The 24,116-nt window shown below is 37.0% G+C and overlaps 1 protein-coding gene across 2 annotated transcripts in view; it reads left to right on the top strand.

Moving 5' to 3' along the window:
- Positions 1-24,116, top strand: part of STPG2 (sperm tail PG-rich repeat containing 2) — a 422,672-nt gene that overhangs the window by 72,725 nt on the left and 325,831 nt on the right. For both annotated transcript variants that reach the window (XM_054688086.1, XM_054688085.1), the window contains exons 5-6: positions 10,699-10,811; positions 12,300-12,411. In XM_054688086.1, the coding sequence (XP_054544061.1) occupies positions 10,699-10,811; positions 12,300-12,411 (225 nt within the window). The remainder of the gene's footprint in view (positions 1-10,698; positions 10,812-12,299; positions 12,412-24,116) is intronic.

The following is a 24,116-nucleotide window of genomic DNA, read 5'->3' as shown; positions in this document are numbered from 1 at the left end:
CTAGTACAACAAGAGGAATGAACACTCATAACTGCCTGAGCACCAAGGTACACAGCAATTGTTAGTAGAACTGAAAAGAAATATTTCCAACAACAGAATCATATTAGAGGATTTTAATTATCCAAATACAACTTTACAAATCAACAAGACAGAATACATCAGGAAATATTTCCCTTAAATGAGGAGTGAGTTTAAAGGGGCTATCAGAAAACTATAGAACACTTCACCCCCAACCCACTGTGTGTACATTTTTTTTTCAAGTGCACATAGAACACTTTCATGAACAGATGACATGTTAAGACACAAGTCAAATTACAAAGATAAAAATCATATCAACTACTGTAACCATGTGCCCAAAGGGTAGCAATCAACTATAAAAGAACAGGAAAGACCATAAGTTCATGGAAACTAAGCTCTAGGCTGCTCAGTAGATATTGCATTAAAGAAAAAAAGCAGAAATCAAAAATACCTCAATACTAATGAAAGTGAGAAAACAACTATGAGAATTTATGAGTTGCAACAAAAACAAAGATGGGAGATAATTACAATACAAGCCCCCATTAAGAAGCAAGAAAAATACCAAAAAACTTAATTTTACAGCTAAAGCAACTTGAAATAGAGGGACAATCAAGACCTAAAGTTAGTAGAAGGAAAGAAATGATGAAAGTAAGGGTAGAAATACATGATATAGAGATGAAAAAAACACAGTAAAATCCATAAAAATAAGAGAAGATTCATCAAGAAGATAAACAAAACAGGTAATCTGTCTAGTTAGGTTAACAAAGAGGGAAAATATTAGTAAATAGAATCACAAATGAAAAAGGGGAGATTACCACAGATGGCATAGAAATGAAAAGGATCCAAAGTGATTACTATGAACACTATGTACCAATTACTATGAACACAATATACTAGTAAATTGATAACATTTAAGAAATGGGCACATTTTTAGAATAATATAATTTACCAAGGTGAAACCAGAAGAAACAGAAGAGTTGATTAAATAAGCCAAAGCCCTGAAAATTGAAATAGCAATAAAACAAAAAGTCCTGAAAATTGAAATAGCAATAAATTTTAAATTTACAAATGAATCCTATCAAATCTTTAGAGAAGAACTTATGCCCATGTTGCTCAATTTTTTACTAGAATTCCAAGAATTGGAAATGCTCACTAATCCATTTACTGATACTAATGTTATTTTAATGCTGAAATTACATAATAACACAAGAAAAAAGTTACAAGCTAATATACATGATGTTGATGTGAAAATCTTTAAGAATATACTGACAAATCAAATTCAATGATATAGTATAAGGACTGTACATCATGTTCAAGTGGTCTTTATCCAAGGGATGCAAGGATGGTTTAATATACATAAATAAATCAAAGTAGTAAGTTATGTTAACAAAAAGGAAAACTAAAAATCAAAATGCAAATAGATGCCAAGACATCACTTGATAAGATCCACTGCTCATTTATAATAAAATTCAAGGGCCTCTCCAGTTGCGCAGTGATTGAGCACTGGGCTGCAAAGTTGCCCGCAGCCTCTGCATGGCTGGTTTGATTCCCGGCTCCGGCGAGGGTCCCACATGGCCGCAGACCTCTCCTGCCGTGCCCACTGCTCCCCTCAGCAGTGTACTTTGTCGGTCTGCCTCTTCTGCTCCCTGCTCTGCCTCTGGTGGATTCTCTCACCCTCCCGTGCTTCTGACTATAGCCAGTGCTTATATAAATAAACATTTAAAAAAAATTCTAAATATAATGGGAATAGAAGAAACGATAGTGGTACTTAATGGTGAAAACTAAAATCTTCCTTTTAAGAATAGGAACAAGATTAGGTTGTCTACTGTCAACACTTCTGTTTGATTTAGCATTGGATGTTTTGACTAGCGCAATCAGACTACAACAGGAAGCAAAGGAATTCAGTTGTAAAAAGTGAAACTATTGTAATTGTAGATACTATGATGTATATATAGAAAACTCTAAAAATGCTACCAAAAAGTTATTAGCAACAATAAATGAATGCAGTAAAATGGCAGGTTCCAAAATCAATCTACAAAAATATGTTAAAATACAAAAAAAGGGGGAAATTTATAGAAATAATCACATTCATAATCTCAAAATAATCAAATACAGAACTTCCTAGTGGCACCAGGGTTAAGCACTGCACTGTGAAGCAGTCTGCAGCCTCTGCAGCACGAGTTCAATCCCCCAGCCTGCCAGGGAGCTAGCCACATGGCTCAGCAGACCTCTTCTGACTGGTCTGCTGCTCCTGTCAGCAGTGTACTTCGGTTGGTCTGCCTGTTCTTCTCCCCTCCCTCTCTCTGGTGAATCCTCTTGCCCCCTGCATCTCTGGCCTGTACCCCAGCTCTTGTTTGCATAAATAAATAAATCCTTAAAAAAATAAAAAATAATCAAATACCTAGGAATTAACCAAGGAAGTTAGGACTTACACAATAACATGCATAAAACATTATTAAATGATATAGATCATAACTTAAGAAGATGGAAAGACCATGCTTTTGTAGTGAGAGAATGAATATAGTTAAAATGACTTTTCTACCAAAAGTTATGTATAAATTTAATATGATGCCATTTGAATATGAACACCAGTCTTTAAAGCTTTAGAATAACAAAATTTGTGTGAACCATAAAAATGTCTTGACTAACTAAAACAATCCTCAGAAAAAAAAAATCATCACCTTACCTGACTTTAAGGTAGTCTATAAAGCAATAGTGATTAAAATAATATGGAAATGGAATAAAAATAGAGGCATGAGTCAAAGTCTTCAAAGCCCCAGAAATAAATCGACCTGTATATCAATACACAATGTTTAATAAGGTAGTCACGATAATACATGAGGAAAAGAGACAGTCTCTATCAAATTATGCTGGAAAAACTAGACAGTGACGTATAAAAGAGTAAAGTAGTATCATTCTTCTAGCTCTATTCACAAAAATAGTTTCAAAATGGGCCTCCTCAGTGGTGCAGCGGTTGAGCGCTGGGCTGTAAAGCTGCCTGCAGCCTCTGCAGCACAGATTTGATCCCCGTTTGCTGGCCAAGGGTCCCACATGGTGCATAGACCTCTCCTGCCGCACCCACTGCTCCCCTCAGTAGTGCATTTTGTCGGTCTGCCTGTTCTGCTCCCCGCTCTGTCTCTAGTGAATTCTCTCACCCTCCCACGCTTCTAACTGTACCCAGTGCTTGTATAAATAAATAAATAAATCTTAAAAAAATAGTTTCAAAATGATTTAAATTTTAGATACAGGACCTGCAAAAATGAGGTACAGAGTTAGAATCATTGGCTATACATTCTATGAGATCAAAGATAAAGATATTTTTGGAGACTCAACCCCTACAGCAAGGTAAATTAAAGCAAAAGTGAACAATTGGGGTTACCTCTAATTGAAAAGTTTTTAAATAGTGAAAGAAAATATAAGTAGGTTGAAAAAGCATCTGATGGAGTGGAGGGAAGATACTTACACATACACAACCAAACAAAGGTTGATATCCAAGATATACAAATAATTTATTCCATGTAACAACACAAACCAAACCAATTAATAAATTGACAGAGGATTTGAATACATAATTCACCAACAAGAAGATTTAGAAGACCAGTAGACTCATGGGAAAATGCTTCTCTTTATTTTTAATAAGAGAGATACATGTCAAACCACAATGAAATATCATCTCATATCTATGAGTATGACACATGTTAAGAAGACTCCCAACAACAAGTGCTGGAGAGGATGTGGACAAAGAAAAGCCCTATTTAACTGTTGCTGTGAATGTAGACTTGTATAGCTATTTTTGAAAATGACATGGATTTACTTTAAAAATATAAAAATGTCTAGTTCTTTAATCCATTTTGAGTTGGTTTTTGTCCATGGTGTGAGGTAGTAGTCAAGTTTTATTCTTTTGCATGTAGCGACCCAGTTTTCCCAGCACCATTTATTGAACAAACTTTCTTTGCTCCAGTGCATATTCTTATAAGAACTGAAACCATAAAATATATAGAAGGAAATATAGGCAAAACTCTACATGACATGCACCTCAAAGACATCTTTACAGACACATCACCCAAAACAGTGATAGTGAAGGCAAAGATAAACAGCAGGGACTACATCAAATTAAAGAGCGTCTGCACAACAAAAGAGACAATAACCAAAACAAAGAGAATCCCTACTGACTAGGAGCACATTTTTGCACACAACACTAATGATAAAGGACTGATCACAAAAATCTACAAAGAGCTGATGAGACTTAACAAAAACAAAGAAAATAATCCAGTCAAAAAATAGGCAGAAGAGCTATAAAGAAACTTCTCCAAAGAGGAAATACAAATGTCCACCAGGCATATGAAAAAATGTTTAACATCCCTTGTAATTAGGGAAATGCAAATCAAAACTACAATGAGATACCATCTCACCCCAGTGAGAATGGCACATATTAAAATCACTAACAACAACAAATGTTGGTGAGGATGTGGAGAAAAAGGAACTCTCCTGCACTGTTGGTGGGAGTGCAAACTGGTCCAACCACTGTGGAGAGCTGTGTGGAGATTACTCAACCTACTAAAGACAGAGCTTCCATATGATCCAGCAATCCCACTCCTAGGTATTTACCCAAAGGACACAGAGACATCAATTCCAAAGAGCACCTGCACCCCTGTGTTTACAACAGCACTCTTTACAATAGCTAAGCATTGGAAACAACCAAATGCCCAAAAACAGATGACTGGATCAAGAAGATGTGGTACATATACACCATGGAATATTACTCAGCATTCAAAAAGGATAAACACATGCAATTTGCAGCAACATGGATGGAACTGGAAGGGATCATGCTCAGCGAAATAAGCCAGAAAGAAAAACAAAAATACCGGATGGTCTCACTCCTAGCAGGAATCTAGAAAACCTAAATAAGGGACCAGGAAAAAGAATAACTATAAGAAAGGAAAAAATCAAAATCAACAAACAACTATGAACCAGAGACACACTATGGGGGGCAGGGAAAGGAGGGTTTGGGATCAAAATAAGGGGGTTGCAATTGTATGGGGAATATATAAGATTTAAAGAATAAAAAAATAATTTTTTTTTCTTTTTTTTAATTTTATTTTTATATTCCCCATACAACTACAACCCCCTTATTTTGACCCCAAGCCCTCCTTTCCCTACCCCCCACCCCCTATAGAGTGTCTCTGGTTCATAGTTGTTTGTTGATTTTGATTTTTCTTCCTTATAGTTATTCTTTTTCCTGGTCCCTTATTTAAGTTTTCTAGATTCCTGTTATGAGTGAGACCATCTGGTATTTTTCTTTTTCTTTCTGGCTTATTTTGCTGAGCATGATCCCTTCCAGCTCCATCCATGTTGCTGCAAATTGCATGTGTTTATCTTTTTTGAATGCTGAGTAATATTCCATGGTGTATATGTACCACATCTTCTTGATCTAGTAATCTATTTTTGGGCATTTGGGTTGTTTCCAAAGCTTAGCTATTGTAAATTGTGCTGCTGTAAACATAGGGGTGCAGGTGCTCTTTGGAATTGATGTCTCTGTGTCCTTTGGGTAAATACCTAGGAGTGGAATTGCTGGATCATATGGAAGCTCTATGTTTAGTAGGTCAAGAAATCTCCACACAGCATTCCATAGTGGTTGGACCAGTTTGCACTCCCACCAGAAGTGCAGAGGAGTTCCTTTTTCTCCACACCCTCACCAACATTTGTTGTTGCTAGTTTTTTTGATATGTGCCATTCTCACTGGTGTAAGATGGTGTCTCATTGTAGTTTTTATTTGCATTTCCCTGATTACAAGTGATGTTGAACATTTTTTTCATATGCCTGTTGGCCATTTGCATTTCCTCTTTAGAGAGTTTCTTGACTACATCAAATTAAAGAGCTTCTGCACAGCAAAAGAGACAATAACAAAAACAAAGAGAAACCCCACCGACTGGGAGAACATTTTTGCACACAACACTAATGATAAAGGACTGATCACAAAAATCTACAAAGAGCTGATGAGACTCAACAAAAACAAAAAAAATAATCCAGTCAATAAAAAGATAAAATAAATAAAAATATAAAAATGGAAATATTGTATGACTCAGAAATCCTATTCTTGGGCATCTATTCTATGAAGATGAAACCATAAATTCAGTATTTATCACAGCATTATTAATAATACCTAGGATATGAAAACAACCTCACTGCTCATTAACAGAGGTTTGGATTCAAAAGTATGGTATATCCATACTATGGAATACAATTCAACCATAAGGAAAGAAGAAAAATGTTGCAATTTGTAGGAAAATGGAAACTATTCAGAGATACTCTGTGAAGTAAGGCAAAGCAGAATGACAAAGACAAATATTTAACTTTTATATAGGATGATTCAACAAAGCAAAATAATTGAAAAACTAGCAGATACTAATAAATGAAATAATGCTCCTGAGGTTAGAGGGAGGAAAAAGAGACGAAGGGGGAAATATTAAAGGGGATGTTGGTAGGGAAAAAAGGAAAATAACAAATGGGCAATAAGTCCATGAAATGATGCTCAACATAGTAAGGGAATTGAAAATCATAACTGTGATTATTTTGTATGAAATGACCTCACACATTAGATTGACTATTATCTTAAAAAATAAAAAAAAAATATTTGCCAGTTCCATCACATACATTTTAGTATTGTACAGTAAAAGGATTTTTCTAATAATAGCTTGAATGGTGTGTGTATGTGTGTGTATAATCTTTGCTTCTTCTGGATTGTCTTGCAATTATTAAACATTTGAAACACAAAATATCAATAATGTAAATTAGCCTGAATACAACTCCTTGAACATATTTCTGTTCAAGGTCCCAAATTACTGCATTAAAATCATTAATATAAAACCTTAACACATTTTTTTTAGGTAACAAAAATATGATGTAAAAAATATTTTTATCCCAATGCTCTACTTCAAATACTGTTTTTTTTTTAATGTTTAGGTTGTAGTAAATCTATAAATTAGATATGTTCCTACATAAAATAGATGAAATATCTAATGTAGCCATATTATATTAGAACAGAGTTCTAAGTTGTTCTTTTGCCATAAAAATGTATGTGTACTCTAAAACCCATGGTTCTATTAGGTAGTTATATCGAAAAGATGGTGTGGATACTTATTTTAGCAAAGAAAGTGTGGCTCAACCCTCTCTTTTCCTGAAGAGCTGCAAGTTACAGCAGTCTTTGGAGTTGCCACTGACCCAAAGGAATAGACTACTTTTCAACTTTTAATGGATGCCATGGGTCTCCCAGTGTTTTTCTACTAGCATCTGCTGTTCTGCAGGAAATGTGAGACTGTCGTTCTTCTCTGCTATTCTGCTAATTAGAGTATCTGTCTCTGCACCCTTGGGTCCAAAACTTTTGTGTTATCTGATTGCCTTATTTACTTTTGTCTTATAGTGAGAATAACAAGCCAGCGTATATACTGTATGTTATTAGGATTAATGAAGTAGCTCTTTCCATTTTTATTCATAACTCTGTTCCTTATATGACTTACAGCACTCTGGATGGGAATCGCATATCAACTATACTACCTACTTACGATGATGATGATATCTTTCTCTGATATCATGCTTTATATTGTTATAGTTTAATATAGTGTGTTAGAGCTGAATGTCCATAGTGAAGAGGGAAACATACCTTTCTGTTACTTATATAAAAATTTATTAAAAGGGATGTACATATTGATAATCCAAACACATTGAAAGCCCAGTACTGGAAATATTATTAGTGGAAATATGCATTAATTATTTTAATTTACATAACAAGATCTCCCAGATTTGTTGGGTTGTGGATTCCAAAGAGTCACAATTATGTTAATAAATCAAATATCTATATATCTTGTCTCTACTTGTGGATGTACAGGATCTCTGGCCTTCTGCAGAGTTTTACTTTTCAGGAGTTTCTGGAAGCCTTCAAAGGCTGAGATAGCTGCCGCTCCACCAGCCACTGCAGTCTCCTACTGGATGGTGCTTACTCCTTGGCGTTTTCCTTTATGTAGTTGATCATCACTAAAGCTACACCATGAGCAGGGATGCCCTTCTCATTTTGTGTTTGAATACATTAGGTCTAAAAGTAGCACTGTTTTTTTAACCAGTGTTTTAATGAAACAGGATTTTTAGTGTTTTTTTTTTATCATAGTTCTTTTGTATTCTCTGAATACAGGCATAAATTCAGTGGGGACTGTCTCTGTTTGGGTGCAAAAAGAATCAACAGAATATACTTAGTATTTAGCATTGGACTCTTATGACACCAAAATTTTCTTACTGCATGAGGCTCATCATAATTAACTTTAATAAGATTAATTTTCACATTTTGATTGGTTTGGTCTATTAGTTCCCAGATATTCCAAAATGTATCTGAATCCTATTTCAACTTGCTGGTAACTCCCTACAAACTATCTTTAGCTTCCATGTCCTCCACTACCCCACCCAAAGAAAAAAACAATGATATTTACTAAAATAAACCAAGAAATTTTTAGAAAAACTATAATTCAATTTCTTTGTGATCTGGCATCTTTTAAAAAATAATTAACAAAGGTCTCATTTCACTTCATACAATAATCAAAATTTGGTCAAAGAATGTGTTGGTCCTTATTTAATTCTTTAAGATCAGGTGGGTGAAGAAGGGAAAACTTAGTTTCATTGTATTTTATTCTATAATATCTGAGGGCTATTTGTTAGTAAGAAGTTCTAGGAATAAAAGAAGTTTTAACATGGTAACGTTTCAGTGCTATGCCAGCTTTTTTTTTTTTTAACTTTGTTGTGGCATTCTAATGCTTTCTAGAGTGGTGCAATTAACTAGAAAATCTGTACTTATAGCTTAGAAGGACCAAATGGCTGTTCTTCCAATTTATATCCAACAACCGGAGTCAAGCATAAAGAGGGTATTAGCATTCTCTCACTGTAATGACACTGGTTCAAATATCCAAGGGCATTAATAGTTCTGAGAATTGCTTCCTACTACTATCTGTCTATCCTTTTCTCCAGTGTCTGTCTAAGGGTTCAACTTAGGCTTTTATTTCACTCATTGAGGTCTTTTTCTGGTTGTGTTCTGCCTGTGAATTTTTTTTCTCCAGAAGTGCCTTCAAGTTTCTGGCATATGGATATTACCTTCTGAATTTCTAGCTCTAATAATTTGAATTTACTTTATATACTTATTTTGAAATTTTGGTGGGGGTGAGATAGATATTAGTTTGGGTCACCATTTTAAATGAGAATTGTGCTTTCTATACCACTTAATAGTTCTACATATTAATTTAATGTTGTATATGATGATGAACTTTGTTAGATGTTGATTCCAATATTCTAGAATAGTAATAGTCAACTAGAACAACAGACACACTGTTCTATGCAGTTAAATTATGTTATGGGGATTTATTTGAAAATATATATAGTAGTTATTTTATTCTGCCTTCATTTTAAAGCTGTATTTTTTACAAATGTGAATGAAAATTGAGTTTAAATAGACTGGAGTTTATATTCTATTCATTAAAAATGATGATTGTTGATTTCTTGTCACATACAATTTCTTTGGTAAGGTCTGATTTTTACATCAAGCATTACCAATACCAATAAATTTGATTTATTTTTACATATTTGTAACTCTTTGAAAACTTTATATGAACCTGTTATAGTTTTATTTTTTAGATTAATTTTTATTTATGCATACAAGAACTGGGGTGTAGGCCAGAGGTGTGGGTGCAGTGAGAGGATTCATCAGAGACAAAGTGGGGAGCAGAACAGGTGGATCTACTGAAATACACTGCTGAGGGTAGCAGCAGGCAAGACAGGAGAGATGTGTTATGCCATATGGGCTAGCTCCCTGGTGGAGGGCCGAACTCATGTTGCAGTGGCTGGCTATGATATCTTTATAGTGCTGAGACTTTAACTCCTGAGCCACTAGGGAGACCTAGAACTTGTTATGGTTTTAAATACCAGGTAGTTATCTAATTTCTGTTGATGTTTGAATTTTAATTTAATTTCTTAAGATCAATTTAATAAAGGTCATCTTTAATAGCCTTCCCATTTCCTAAATCATACAACTCAGCTACTCCCTTCCATTTTTTAAATGACGGGGAGCTAATTTTCTTTACTCTTAATGTTTAGATTGCTGAATGCACTGTTGGAAGCAAAGCTGTTCATATTGGTTGAGGATAGGTCAAAACTAGGGCACTTTTCTGAGAATCCTGGCCGACACAGGGGTGGGATAGGACATAGAAGTGATAATTTAGCTTGAAATCTATCAAGGAATTTTTGAAGATTTACTCCTCAACTAAGGCTATTCTTGTAGTAGAAGTATATCTAAGTAAAATTAAATGTTATTTTATGATTTATTTTTTAATTTTTTTTTAAAGATTTGTTTTATTTATTTATTCGAGCACTGGTACAGTCAGAAGTGCGGGAGGGTGAGAGAATTCACAGAGCCAGAGCAGGGAACAGAACAGGCAGACTGAAGAAATACACGGCTGAGGAGAGCAGCAGGTGCTGTAGGAGAGGTCTGTCGCACCATGTGGGATCCTCGCTGGAGGCCGGGGATCGAACCAGCACTGAAGAGGCTGTGGACAGCCTTGCAGCCCAGTGCTCAACCACTGCGCCACCAGGGGAGGCCCTATTTTATGATTTAAACTACAAATATACCCTTCTTTTTTTTTACCCTAGAATTTTTCCAATGCAACTTTGAGATACAAAGGAATACATTTTGGCAATTCTTTAGGAAGATTGCAATTGCCTGTAAAGACATGGCCTGGTCCTGGACACTATGACATAGTCCTGTAAGTAATTAAACTAGTATACCTGTTATTGGGAATAGCCCTGGGTTTTGCTGCATGTCACTACCAAAAAGCCAGTAAGCAGATACAGGAATTGAATATATAAGTGCTTTTATTTTTCAGATCAGTGGCCACTGATCTAAGAGAATGGTGGGCATAGCACTCTGAAGAGACCATTCCACTATGGCCATTGATCTGAGAGAATGGAGAGACCATTCTGCCATCTCATCTTGAGCTGGCCCTTCTGTAATGAGTTAGACAAAGCCAGTCATAGCAAATAGCTCATCAGCACAGCCCATAATAGTTGATGTTCTTGGTGTTCATCACGTTTAGCTCTGCTATCAGCCTCCTGGATGTCTTGACCTTGGTACATCCTGGCCTCCTTGATTTCTGATGGTGTCAACATCTGGCACTCATTTGGGCATCATTGGGCAGGAAACTCAGTTCAAAGCAAAAATTTTCATTTAAAGAAAATTAATTATTAACATATTGTGTATGTGCAGATTCCTTTATTAGGTATGGTGCCTTTTCCTTCCTCCCCAGCCTTCTATCACAACTTTGTATAGTTTTGTACTATAAAGTATTTTATTGATTTAGAATAGATGATACTATTATGGAATAAAAAATCAATATTAAGAACTCTAATTAGTATTACCTGCACAAAAGCTTTTTCTTTTTGTGGGCTAGTTACTGTGTTAGATGTTTTACATGTATTACCTTTTAAAATCACCACAAATCTCTTTGCAGTTACTATTGTCATACCTATTTCATCAGTGAAAAAGGAAAGGAAGAGAATACATAACTTATTCAATGATATGTTATCAGGCAGAATGAGGGGCATTCAAGGACCCCCAAACCTGCCTTCTTAAGAGGGCTCTGCAATCTGCCACATGAAGACAAAACATCTAATATGAAGCTTATAAAAATCAGGTGCTATCTGTATAATTACACTGCTAGTAGATCACAGTGCTAGGATTCAAATCTGACTACAAAGCTTGGGCTCTTAATTATTGCTTATTTAAGTTCCTTATTTTTTGAGGTTGTGTAAATTTCAATGACAATAAGTTTCATTTTCATCTTTAACGACCTATGTACGTTCATTTTTCTGATAGTTTTCTGATATAAGCAACATAGCAGTATTTTCTCCTTATTTTAGTAATAATTGAAATAATGAAGGATTTGGAATTTTAAAGATATTTTTATGGCATTTTAAGTTTTTTTTTTCTTTTGGTAGCTTTTAATTTAAACTCATGACATAAATTCCACATCCTTTATTTTTTCTTGGTGCCATTATTAGGATAGATTTATTATAATACTCTGAATTGAAAAATGCTGAAGTAACTAACATAAATGATGCATTTTACACTCTCAGATTTTCTTATTATTGTTTATTTTTTAAACAAAATGTTGATGGAAAAATTGTCTTTGCTTGTATGAACATTTATATTTTTGAAATTGAGAATGTTTCAATTCTATTTGAATTTTTTAAAGGAAAAAGGTACCACATTATGAAAACATTAACATCAAGAAAGAGGAAAGGCAAAATTATTGCTCTTATCTCCCACGATTTTTTGAAGCAATAATATTGCAGGAAGAAAAAAAAGTAAGTAAAATGTAGCCATTTTATGTGCTCTATAGATTTTTTAGATCACTGAAACTTATTATCATGCAGTTAGATTGCTTTTAGATTACTATATCTGATAGTTGTTACTCAACAAATATTATGGAAAGAACTCTTTAAAATCATTGTGAGTCATCCACCTCTCTGCTTGAACACATCTTGTGATGTAGAACCCACAGCTGTTAAAGACTTTTTGTTTCAGTAGCAGGCAATACTGTTTCTTGAAATTTCTTTCTTAAACTGACCTAAATGTAGCTATCTTTTCCCAATGACTTTTTTTCAATCTAGCTTTTAGTCTTTTCTGGCAAGGATAAATGTTCTTACTAGCTTTCAGTGTTCTCTCATTTAATGCAAGACAATTTAGTTTCCTTTGACATTATCTAGGGATCTTCATTTTGTGAATTTTCTTTTTCAAATGTGATATCCAGAGCCAAGGACACCATTCATGCTATAGTCTGATTAGTATGTTGTGAGATTTTGATCTTCCTTGTTCTGGATAAATAATATTTATTTTTATAAATTCCCAAGTTCCGTTCATAATTTTAATAGAATAACAATTATATACTTCAAAGAGGATAAAAACTACTAATTTAGAATCTTTGGATTGTAATGGGTATAATTATCTCAAAATATATTGAGTAAAAGGTGAAAAAAGCCTTTGGGTTCATACTAAAGTTCTATTTATTTTCTAAAAGAATTGATAACTAGAATTCAGATTTATAGGTAGTATCTTATTTTGAATATTTGTAGAAACATGTACAAATTAAACTAAGAAATTTATTTACTATTCTTTTTTTAAAAGATTTATTGATTGATTGATTGATTTATACATATATACATACAAGCACTGGGTACAGTCAAAAGCGCAGAAGGGTGAGAGAATTCACCAGAGCCAGAGCGGGGAGCAGAGCAGGCAGAAGGAACAAAGTACATTGCTGAGGGGAGCAGCGGGCTGCAGAAGAGGTCTGCGCGCCATGTGGGATCCTCCTCCGGTGGCCGGGGAGCAACCGGGGATCGAACCAGCGCTGCAGATGCTGCGGGCGGCTTCACAACCCAACACTCAACCACTGCGCCACCGGGGAGGCCCTATTTACTATTCATTTTTAATGGAACTTTTTTCTTAGATATTCAGACATCTTTCTATTAAGTTATCTGTAAGTCTTCTTTTATAATGTTACCCTACAGTTTTATAAGGAGAAAGTTTATGTGTATTAGATGCCTTTTAAATTAATATCATGACATATCACATTTTTATTACTTAGCTGTTGAGATTACTATGGTTTGATGAATATTCTTGTTTTGTTTTGTTTTTAAAATTCTGGATGGCAATTATATCAACATGAAGAAGAATTATAATTGGTAGCAATGGAATAAATTGCATTTATTGAAATATTAGCATCTGTTTATCCTTTTCTTATTAACTGTAAAATCTTCAATTGATTGCAAGTTTTTTAAGGATGGGGACTATGTATCATTTAACATTATGTCTATATGTTTATTATAGTACCTTTAATATAGTAAGGGTTCAATTAGTACTTATTTAATAAATGCATGAAGGGATTTAAAACATTCTCATTTTTTAAATACCAACATTTATATTTTAGAGGGTCATACTTTTTAAAAAAAACTTAAAAGAAATGTTTTAAATTCACAGCAAAATTGAGAAAAAGGTAGAGAGATTTCCCATGTTCCCTCTGTCCTCACATTTGCATAGTCTTTCTAACTACATCCCTCACCAGAGTGGTGTATTTGTTAGTTGATGATTTTACATTGATATACCCAAAGTCCATAGCTTACATTTGATTCACTTTTAGTGTTGTACATTCTTTAGATTTGTACAAATGCATAATGAATGACTCTCTCTCACACATACACATACACACACACACATAAAATTACAGAATCATACAGAATATTTTCACTGCCCCAAAAATGCATACTCATGCTTCTCTGCCTCTTGGGAGAGAAGAGAGAAATCTTGGCAACAAATAATATTTTTACTGTCTCCATAGTTTTGTCTTTTCCATGCAGCAGTATAAAAATTGACATTTTTCACTTAATAATATACTTTTAAGCTTCTTCCATTTTTTTTGTGGTTTGATAGTTCATCTCTTTTAACTAAATAATATTCTGTTTTATGAATTTACTTCAGTTTATTCATTAACCTACTGAAGAGTATCTCGGGTGCTGGGAAGGTTGGAGCAGATTTACAGAGCTGCTGAAGACTGCTTTGTTCCAGCTGCAGCAGCACTGCTGTGGGAGTCAGGTGGGGTGGCAGCAGCAGCAGCAGCATCAGCAGCTCAGGACTTTTAGGGTAATGCAACCTATGGCTTTTAAGAAAACACATACCCCACAGCAGGAATCCTCTGAGAATGTTGCTGTGTGGCTGCTATTCCTTGCCCAATGTGTGAAAATCATACCAGATTTAGAAGCCTGTCATCACAGAAGTTCATCTGGAATTCATTCTACCAGGAGAAGAACTCTTTTGACAAAATGCAGCTTCTTTCTATCCTCAAAGACACAGACCTAGCCACTTCCTCAGAACCAGGAAAAATTGCAGAACAGTGAAGCAAAACTAAGCTATGTTAATGTATATAACATTTCACATGAACAGGGTCATTCAGGGTGGTTGTAGAGAAAACTTTATCCTATGTGTACACCTACACTGTGGTGGGCCTATCTTCAGACATGCTGGATGTGCTGTGATTGATTCCTTGTCTTCTTACCTCAGAGAGCAAAGCTTTTGAGGCACATAAAGAGAAAAATTTAATCAGATGACTGAGGCCATGGCAGAATCATTGAGAATACTGGAGAAAACCCATCAAAGAGTTGATCCTGTAAACTGCTAAACTGTTGTAAATTTGAACCACTTTTGTGCAGTGACTCAGAAAAAAACCAGGAAGTAGGGCAGCAAGAACTGGTCCTGAGTAAACAGGGGGACAAAGTGGCTCCAAGAGAACTCCTGACAGACTATACAGAGGAGCCATTCAGGAAAGGTGACACTGTGACTTCAGCTATTTCTGGGAAGGTTGAAAGGAAAGCTCAACTGTAGGACTTTATTGAGGATCTGTTGCAATGGGTGAAGCTGACAGAAAATAGGTTAGAATACATCAGAGTCAGCAGGAGTCTGTCCTCTGCTGTGATATCTGTGAATACAGCTTACAGATTGGTGCTTTCTGTCTCCTCAAATAAGAAACACAAATGATTATGCTGAGAGCACACACATTCTGGGTATAACCACCCCAATCTCAAAACCCATTTTTTTTGACCACCATTTTTATTTGACCACCACCATGATTTTACTTCTCCTACCACCATATGACCCTTGTTTTCTACCCTCCCCTGTTTGGACACTTTTCCATAACCCTCTCTTGCTCTATGCCTCAGATCTATGGTCAGCTTACTAATTTTGTCTTTTTCCTGAACTTTTTTTGGTTTCTCTATATTCTGCATATAACTGAAACCATTTAATTTTTTTCTTCTGACATATTTTGGCTGGCATAACCCCTTCCAGTTCCATCCATGTTGCTGCAAATCACTTGAATTTGTCTTTTTTAATGGCTGAGTAACAGTCCATTGTGTAAATATTTCACAATTTTTTAATTTAAATTTTATTTTTATATTCCCCTTACAATTACAACCCCCTTATTTTGACCTCAAGCCCTCCTTTCCCGCCCCCAATCCCCCATAGAGTGTCTCTAGTTCATAGTTGTTTGTTGATTTTGATATTTTCTTTCTTATAGTTATTCTTTTTCCTGGTCCCTTATTTAAGTTTTCTAGATTCCTGCTATGAGTGAGACCATCCGTATTTTTCTTTGTCTTTCTGGCTTATTTCACTGAGCATGATCCCTTCCAGCTCCATCCATGTTGCTGCAAATTGCATGTGTTTATCTTTTTTGAATGCTGAGTAATATTCCATGGTGTATATGTACCATATCTTCTTGATACAGTCATCTATTTTTGGGCATTTGGGTTGTTTCCAAATCTTAGCTATTGTAAATAGTGCTGCTATAAACATAGGGGTACAGGTGCTCTTTGGAATTGATGTTTCTGTGTCCTTTGGGTAAATATCCAGGAGTGGAATTGCTGGATCATATGGGAGCTCTATGTTTAGTAGGTCAAGAAATATCCACACAGCTCTCCATAGTGGTTGGACCAGTTTGTACTTCCACAAACAGTGCAGGAGAATTCCTTTCTCTCTACAGCCTCGCCAACATTTGTTGTTGCTAGTTTTTTTAATATGTGCCATTCTCACTGGTGTGAGATGGTATCTCATTGTAGTTTTGATTTGCATTTCCCTGATTACAAGTTGAACATTTTTTCATATGCCTGTTGGCCATTTGCATTTCCTCTTCAGAGAAGTTTCTTTTTAGCTCTTCTGACCATTTTTTGACTGGATTATTTTCTTTGTTTTTGTTGAGTCTCATCAGTCTTTGTAGATTTTTGGAATCAGTCCTTTATCATTAGTGTTTTGTGAAAAAATGTTCTCCCAGTCAGTGGGGTTTCCCTTGGTTTTTGTTATTGTCTCTTTTGCTGTGCAGAAGCTCTTTAATTTGATGTAGTCCCAGCTATTGATCTTTGCCTTCACTATCACTGCTTTGGGTGATGTGTCTGTAAAGATGTCTTTGATGTAGTGTTTTGCCTATATTTCCTTCTATGTATTTTGTGGTTTCAGGACTTATGTCTAGTTCTTTAATCCATTTTGATTTGGTTTTTATGCATGGTTTTAGGTAGTAGTCAAGCTTCATTCTTTTGCATGTAGTGACGCACTTTTCCCAGCACCATATATTGAACAAACTTCCTTTGCTCCAATGCATATTCTTTGCTCCTTTGTCAAAGATTAGTTGACCATAAACCTGTGGGTTTATTTCTGGATTTTCTATTCTATTCCATTGGTCTGTGTGCCTGTTCTTGTTCCAATACCATGCAGTTTTGATAATTATGGCTTCGTAGTATAGTTTGAAGTCTGGGAGTGTGATGCCTCCATTCCCTTCTTTTTTTTTAAGGAGACCTTTGGCTATTCGGGGTTTTTGGTGATTCCATATGAATTTCATCAATAATTGTTCTATTTTTTTGAAGAATGACATTGAAATTTTTATTGGAATAGCATTGAATCTGTAGATTGCTTTTGGTAGGATGGCCATTTTAATAATGTTTATTCTTCCAATCCATGAGCAGGGGATGTCTTTCCATTTCTTTATGTCTTCTTCTATTTCTTTTAACAGTGTTTTATAGTTTTCTTTGTATAGGTCCTTTACCTCTTTTGTTAGATTTATTCCCAAGTATTTGATTTTTTTTGTTTCAATAATAAAAGGGATTTTTTTTGAGTTCTTCTTCTTCAGATTTATTGTTTGTGTATAGGAAAGCTACTGACTTTTGCGTGTTGATTTTGTATCCTACCACTTTACTGAACTGATTGATGACTTGAATTAGTGTTTCTGTGGAGTTTTTTGGGGTTCTCTATATATATTATCATATCATCTGCAAATAGTGCTAGTTTGACTTCTTCTTTTCCTATTTGCATTCCTTGTAGGTCTTTCTCTTGTCTTCTTGCTCTGGCTAGGACTTCCAGTATTATATTGAAAAGCAGTGGTGAGAGTGGACATCCTTGTCTTGTTCCAGATCTTAATGGAAATGCTTTCAGCTTCTCTCCATTGAGAATGATACTGGCTGTTGGCTTGTCATAGATGGCTTTTATGATGTTGAGGTATGTTCCTTGTATCCCAAGAATTTCAAGGGCTTTTATCATGAATGGGTGTTGCACTTTGTCAAAAGCTTTCTTGGCATCTATTGATATTATCATATGTTTTTTATATTTCTTTTTTTGATGAGCTGGATAACATTGATTGATTTTCGGATGTTGAACCATCCTTGTGTCCCTGGAATGAATCCTACTTTGTCGTGGTGAATTATCTTATGGATACATTGTTGGATTCTGATAGCTAAAATTTTATTGAGGATTTTTGCATCAGTGTTCGTTAGAGAGATTGGCCTATAGTTTTCTTTTTTTGTGTTGTCCTTGTTGGGTTTTAGTATTAGTGTAATGTTGGCTTCATAGAACGAGTTTGGTATTATCCCTTCTTTCTCAATTTTTTGGAAGAGTTTGTGAAGGATCAGCACTAATTTGTTTCTGAATGTTTGGTAGAATTCATTTGTAAATCCATCAGGTCCTGGGCTTTTGTTTTTGGGGAGGTTTTTGATTACGATTTCAATTTCGCTGCTTGTAATTGGTCTGGTTAGGTGTTCTATTTCTTCTTTATCTAGCTTTGGGTGATTGTAGAGTTGTAGGAATTTGTCCATCTCCTCTAGATTTTTGAACTTGTTTCCATATACCTGTTCATAGTAGTTACTGATTATTCTTTTGATTTCTGTTGTGTCCATTGTGATTTCTCCTCTTCATTTATGACCTGTTTATTTGTGCTTTCTCCCTTTTTTCCTTTGTGAGCCTGCCTAGGGGTTTGTCTATTTTATTTATTTTTTTCTAAGAACCAGCTCTTGGTTTCATTGATCTTTTGGATTGTTTTTTTAGTTTCAATTTCATTTATTTCTGCTTTGGTTTTTATTATTTCTTTTCTTCTACTGGTTTTGAGGTTCTTCTGTTGTTCTTTATGTAGATATTTGAGCTTCGAGATTAGGTTGTTTTTGAGTTCTTTCTTGTTTCTTGATGTGAGCCTCTTTTACTATGTATTTTCCTCTTATTACTGCTTTTGCTGCATCCCATACTTTTAGGAAATTGGTGTCTTACTTGTCATTCAATTCAAAGAATTTTTCAATTTCTTCTTTGATCTCCTCATTAGTCCAGTAGTCTTCCAGTAGTGTGTTTTTCAATCTCCATGAGGCAGGAGATTTCCTTGCCTTCTTTTTATGGTTTATTTCTAGTTTGATGCCTTCATGGTCAGAAAGGATGGTTGGCATGATTTCAATCTTGGTGTATCTTTTGATGTTTGTCTTGTGTTCCAGTATGTGATCGATCCTGGACAATGACCCATGTACACTTGAGAAAAATGTGTACTCCGTTTTTTTTGGGTTTAGTGTTCTATAGAAGTCTGTTAAGCCCAAGCACTCTCTATCCTTATTTAGAGCTTTAGTGTCTTTTCTTATTTTTTGTCTCGTTGATCTATCCATTGTTGATAGTGGTGTGTTGAAGTCTCCCACTACGTATGTGTTTTCTCTGATGTCTGTTTTCAAAGATGATAATAGCAGTCTGATGTATTTTGGTGCTCCTTCAATGGATGTATATATATTAACGAGTGTTATTTCTTCTTAAAGTATTGTCCCCTTGAGCATAATGTAGTGACCGTTGGGGTCTCTTTTTACCTTTTTGAGTTTGAAATCTGTTTTATCTGATAGAAGTATGGCTGTTCCTGCTTTCTTTTCTGGTCCATTTGCTTGTAGGATTGTTTTCCATCCTTTAGCTTTGAGTCTATTTTTGTCTTTTGTAGCTAAATATGTTTCCTGGAGACAGCAAAAGGTTGGGTTTTGTTTCTTAATCCAGCCTGCGGCTCTGTGTCTTTTTATTGAAGAGTTTATTCCATTTACATTTAGAGTTAATATTGATATGTTAACATCTGTATTTGCCATTGTGTTTGTCTTTCCTTTGATTTTATTTATTTATTCTTTTAATAACGTTGTTTTTGGCCTTCTTTCATTGTTATTCGTCCCTCTGAGGTTCTGGCTTTAGGACTCCTTGTAGTATTTTTTGGAGTGGGGGTTTAGTTGTATTGAAATTCCAGAGTTTCTTTTTGTCTGGGAAGGTCCTTATTCTTTCTTCATAGAGGAAGGAGAGCTTTGTGGGATAGAGTATTCTTGGTTGGCTTCTGTTTTCTTCGAGTCTATTGATTATGTCCCTCCACTCTCTCCTTGCCCGTAGTGTTTCTTCGGAGAAGTCTGATGTCTGCATGATTGGTTTTCCTTTGAATGTTATCTGTTTCTTCCCTCTTGTCAGCTTCATTATTTTTTCCTCACCTTGGATTCTTGGGAGCTTTACTATTATGTGTCTTCCTGTGTTTTTCCTTTTGTCATGGAAGTTTTGTTTTCTTCTTGCTTCTTGTATATCAATTTTCATTCCTTCTTCACGTTTGGGAAGTTCTCTTCAATTATTTTCTTGAATATTTTCTCTGTTCCTACATCTCTCTCCTCTCCTTCTGGTATTCCTATAACTCTTATATTTCCTTTCCTCAGGGAGTCAGATAGTTCCTGAAGTCTTTCTTTGGTCTTTTTCCTTCATAGTTCTCTTTCCTTTTCTGTTTTGGTTCTTTTTATTTCTGTGTCTTCAAGAGTACTTATTTGTTCTTCCATTTCGTCTATTCTGCTTTCATTGCTATTCCCAGAGTTCTTTTGTGCCTCCATTAATTCTTTGATCTCCTGCATCTTTTACTTCCCTCTTTAGGGACTCAATTTCATTCTTCTGAGCGTTGTTTTACTTAATGACTTCCATCAGTTTTTTCATCATGGCAATTTTAAATTCTTTTTCTGGAAGGCTCAGAAGTTCTTCCAAGTCACCATAGTTTAAGCTGGTAGGTGGTTTTTTTTTTTTTTTTGTGGTGTGTCTTTTTTCTGAGGCATTGCTTCTTTGCTTGTACTTTTTCTTTTCCCTGCTGCCTGTCTTCTAATTTGCCTTATGTGTTGGGACACTGTGCCACTGGCATCTTTTTGGTGTTTTCTTTCGGGAGTTTCAGAAACTGGAAATCCAAACGAGTCAAAAACTGTTATACCAGAAGTCTAGTGAGGCAGTGGTACTTTGAGTATGTTAATGGTCACTGTCACAGAATCTCTCCTCCTTCTGTGTTTAGTTACAAATTTGTCTTGAAGTCCCACAGACTTCCCTGGAGGTGGGGCAGCTGGATTGCACTCTGGCTTCCAAATCTCTGGATCCTCCTCTGGGCACCGACTTCCTGCCAGGTGGGACCGGGCTTGTGGGGGCCTTCAGCTCACCTCTGACTATGCAGGGAACCTTCTCCCTCTTGCCCCACAGGGAGCCTTCTGCCAGATTCAAGCAGTCTTTATTGAAGAAAGGTCCCTGTTCTAAAATGGTGATTCGGAGATAGGCACACCCTTCCGTGCGCTTGGTCTGCCCTGGGCCTGGGTGCCTGCTTCCCCTCTGGGTTTGGACTGCTGGCCAGAAGGCTCCTGGCCTGGGCGAACTTCCCAGCTTTCCTCTGACTACTCTGGGAGCCTTCTGCCGGTTTCAAGCAGTCTTTATTGAAGAAAGGTCCCTATTCTAAAATGGTGATTTGGACACAGTAGAACTCTCCCACGTGTGCGGTTGGCACTGGCTGTGAATGCCCACTCCCTCTCTGGGCTCGGACTGCTGGTCGGAAGAGGCCTGGTATGGGTGAACTTCCCTGCTCACCTCTGGCTCCTCTGGGAGCCTTCTGCTGGTTTCAAGCAGTCTTTTTGAAGAAAGGTCCCTGTTCTAAAAAAAGGCAATGAGGGTATGCACACCCCTGCACATCCGGTCTGCCCTGGCCTTGGGTGCAGCTCCTCCTCTGGGTTTGGACTGCTGGCCAGAAGGGGCCTGGCATAGGTGATCTTCCCAGCTCAACTCTGCCTCCTCTGGGAGCCTTCTGCTGGTTTCAAGCAGTCTTTATTGAAGAAAGGTCCCTATTCTAAAACAGCGATTCAGAGCAGGCACACTCTTCTGAGCACCTGGTCTGCCCCTGCCGTGGGTGCCCGCTCCCCCTCTGGGCTCAGACTGCTGGTCAGTAGGGGCCTGGCTTGGGCAAACTTCCCAGCTCACCTCTGACTCCTTTGGGAGCCTTCTGCACGTTTCAAGCAGTCTTTACTGAAGAAAGGTCCCTGTTCTATGGGGTGTTGGTGATTTTTTTTCTGCTCAGTAGGTGGCGCCAGAGATCTCTCCTAGTGTCCTTGGGGTGCTGTTTTTTTTACCCCGTGGGACAGGGGAACATATTGGGAGTGGTGGGGAAAGCCTCAACGGCTTTGGGGTACTGTGTCTGCCTTGTGCCCCACCATCGTGGGGAACCCATGCTGCGAATTTCGTGCCCCGGGTCTCAGTTCCAAAGCCCTCAGGTCCAGGATGCGGGCTGTAGCCCAGTTCAGTGTCCGCAGAAATGGAGCCTTTTGCACCCAGCTCCCGTGTCTGGGCGCCTGGTTTCTGATTACTCAGTGAGGGATATTCTCCTCAGTGAGGGCCCCGCGTGTCTCCTGGCAAGCTTAGGTCGCAGGTGTGGGGACCTGGGCATCTGCGATCAGCTTATCCTTTTCAAGTGTGCCACTTTTCTGCACAAGCGCACAGGCTGGCCTGGGACTGTTTGTAGTTCTCCGGGAGTCTCTGTTTGCTCACCTCCACTGCGAATCCTGCAGGGTTCTCCACAGCTCCAGTTCATGGGGTGTGGTGGCTGAAATAGTTCCTTTCCACCCACAGTCCCGCTTGATGTATAGTTTGTTCTTGTTGGTTGTTTTAGGTTTTTTTTTTTTTTCTTCTTTCTGTTGGTTGGAGAGTGCCGACTTTGTGGGTGGGGGAGGGTAGCAGGGTTCTGAGCTTTCCTCCCTCCTAGTCCTCTTTTATGGCAACTTTCTTCTTCAGGTAGTTTGCTGGAGTCACCTGTTTATCTTCCGTGTCCCAGTTCTCACTGGGACCTGCCGCTTTTCCTCCCTATTAACTTTTTTAATGGGAGATCTACTTGCAGTGTTTCCTCTCCACCATGTTGATCCGCCCTCCTTATTTCACAAATTTTTGATCCACTTTTTTGTTTGGGGGTGTTTAGGTTGTTTCCATATCTTAGCTATTGTAAATTGTGATACACTAAACTTAAGAGTGCAGGTTTCCTTTCAAATTATTGTTTTTGTGTTCTTTGGGTAGATTTCTGTGAGTGGAATTGCCAGATCATGTGGTAGCTCCATTTCTGAGTATTCTGAAGAACTTCCATGTAGCTTTCCATAGTGACTGTGTTATAGGGCAGGGAGAATTTTAAGGTGTTTTTTTTTTTTTTCCTGTGATTTTGACGTATTTGCTGTCTTGTTTTGGCTAATACCTCCAGATGTTTTTGGCTTGAACTGATGAACTGTTTTTCCAGGAATAGAGGACTTTTGCTTTCCACAATGGACAAATACCTGGAGGGACTGTTTTTCTTTCACACTGGAACCTGGGAAAAAAATGTTCATCTGAGACTGCATTCCAACATCCATATATTCGATCTTCATCACCATGGAAATGATGGCAAAAAGTGAAAGGAGGGAATTGTTAGGGGGAAAAGGATGTCCTAAAGCTAATTCCATACAGGCTTTGTGGACTCCACCCCCACCCCAGGCCAAAGCCAAAGACACTGAAAACTCCAAATCCCATCACCACCAAAGGGAAGGTGGCTGAGACCTGAGGGTGGGGTTAAGCAGCCAGGTTTGGTATAAAGCCAGACACGTGGGCTTTGGAGGGGATTCCCCCATTTTGGCTCTCCACCAGCTCGCAGTGTCAGGCCAGCTCTGTGAGTGCCTTTGGATTTCCAGGTCGGCGGATCGGGTAGGATGCATTAAAGACTTTATTTCCCTATTTTCTCCCTGAGTTGTACATTTCCTTAATTCCCTTTCCCTTGTAAATAAACCTTTTATTAACCTTTTGTGTGTGCCTGTGGTGGAGTATTAATAAGTCCCTTTTAAGTGTGCGGGTGAGGACCCACAGCCAGGCAACCTGTTTTATATCGGGGTTGCCCTATAACTACTGGACTAGTTTA

Source organism: Talpa occidentalis, unplaced genomic scaffold (genome assembly GCF_014898055.3).
Source record: "Talpa occidentalis isolate TD23 unplaced genomic scaffold, MPIMG_talOcc4v2.1 talOcc4.6, whole genome shotgun sequence".
NCBI lineage: Eukaryota > Metazoa > Chordata > Mammalia > Eulipotyphla > Talpidae > Talpa > Talpa occidentalis.
Note: the sequence above shows the minus strand (reverse complement) of the source record. Positions and strands in the feature narration are given on the sequence as shown.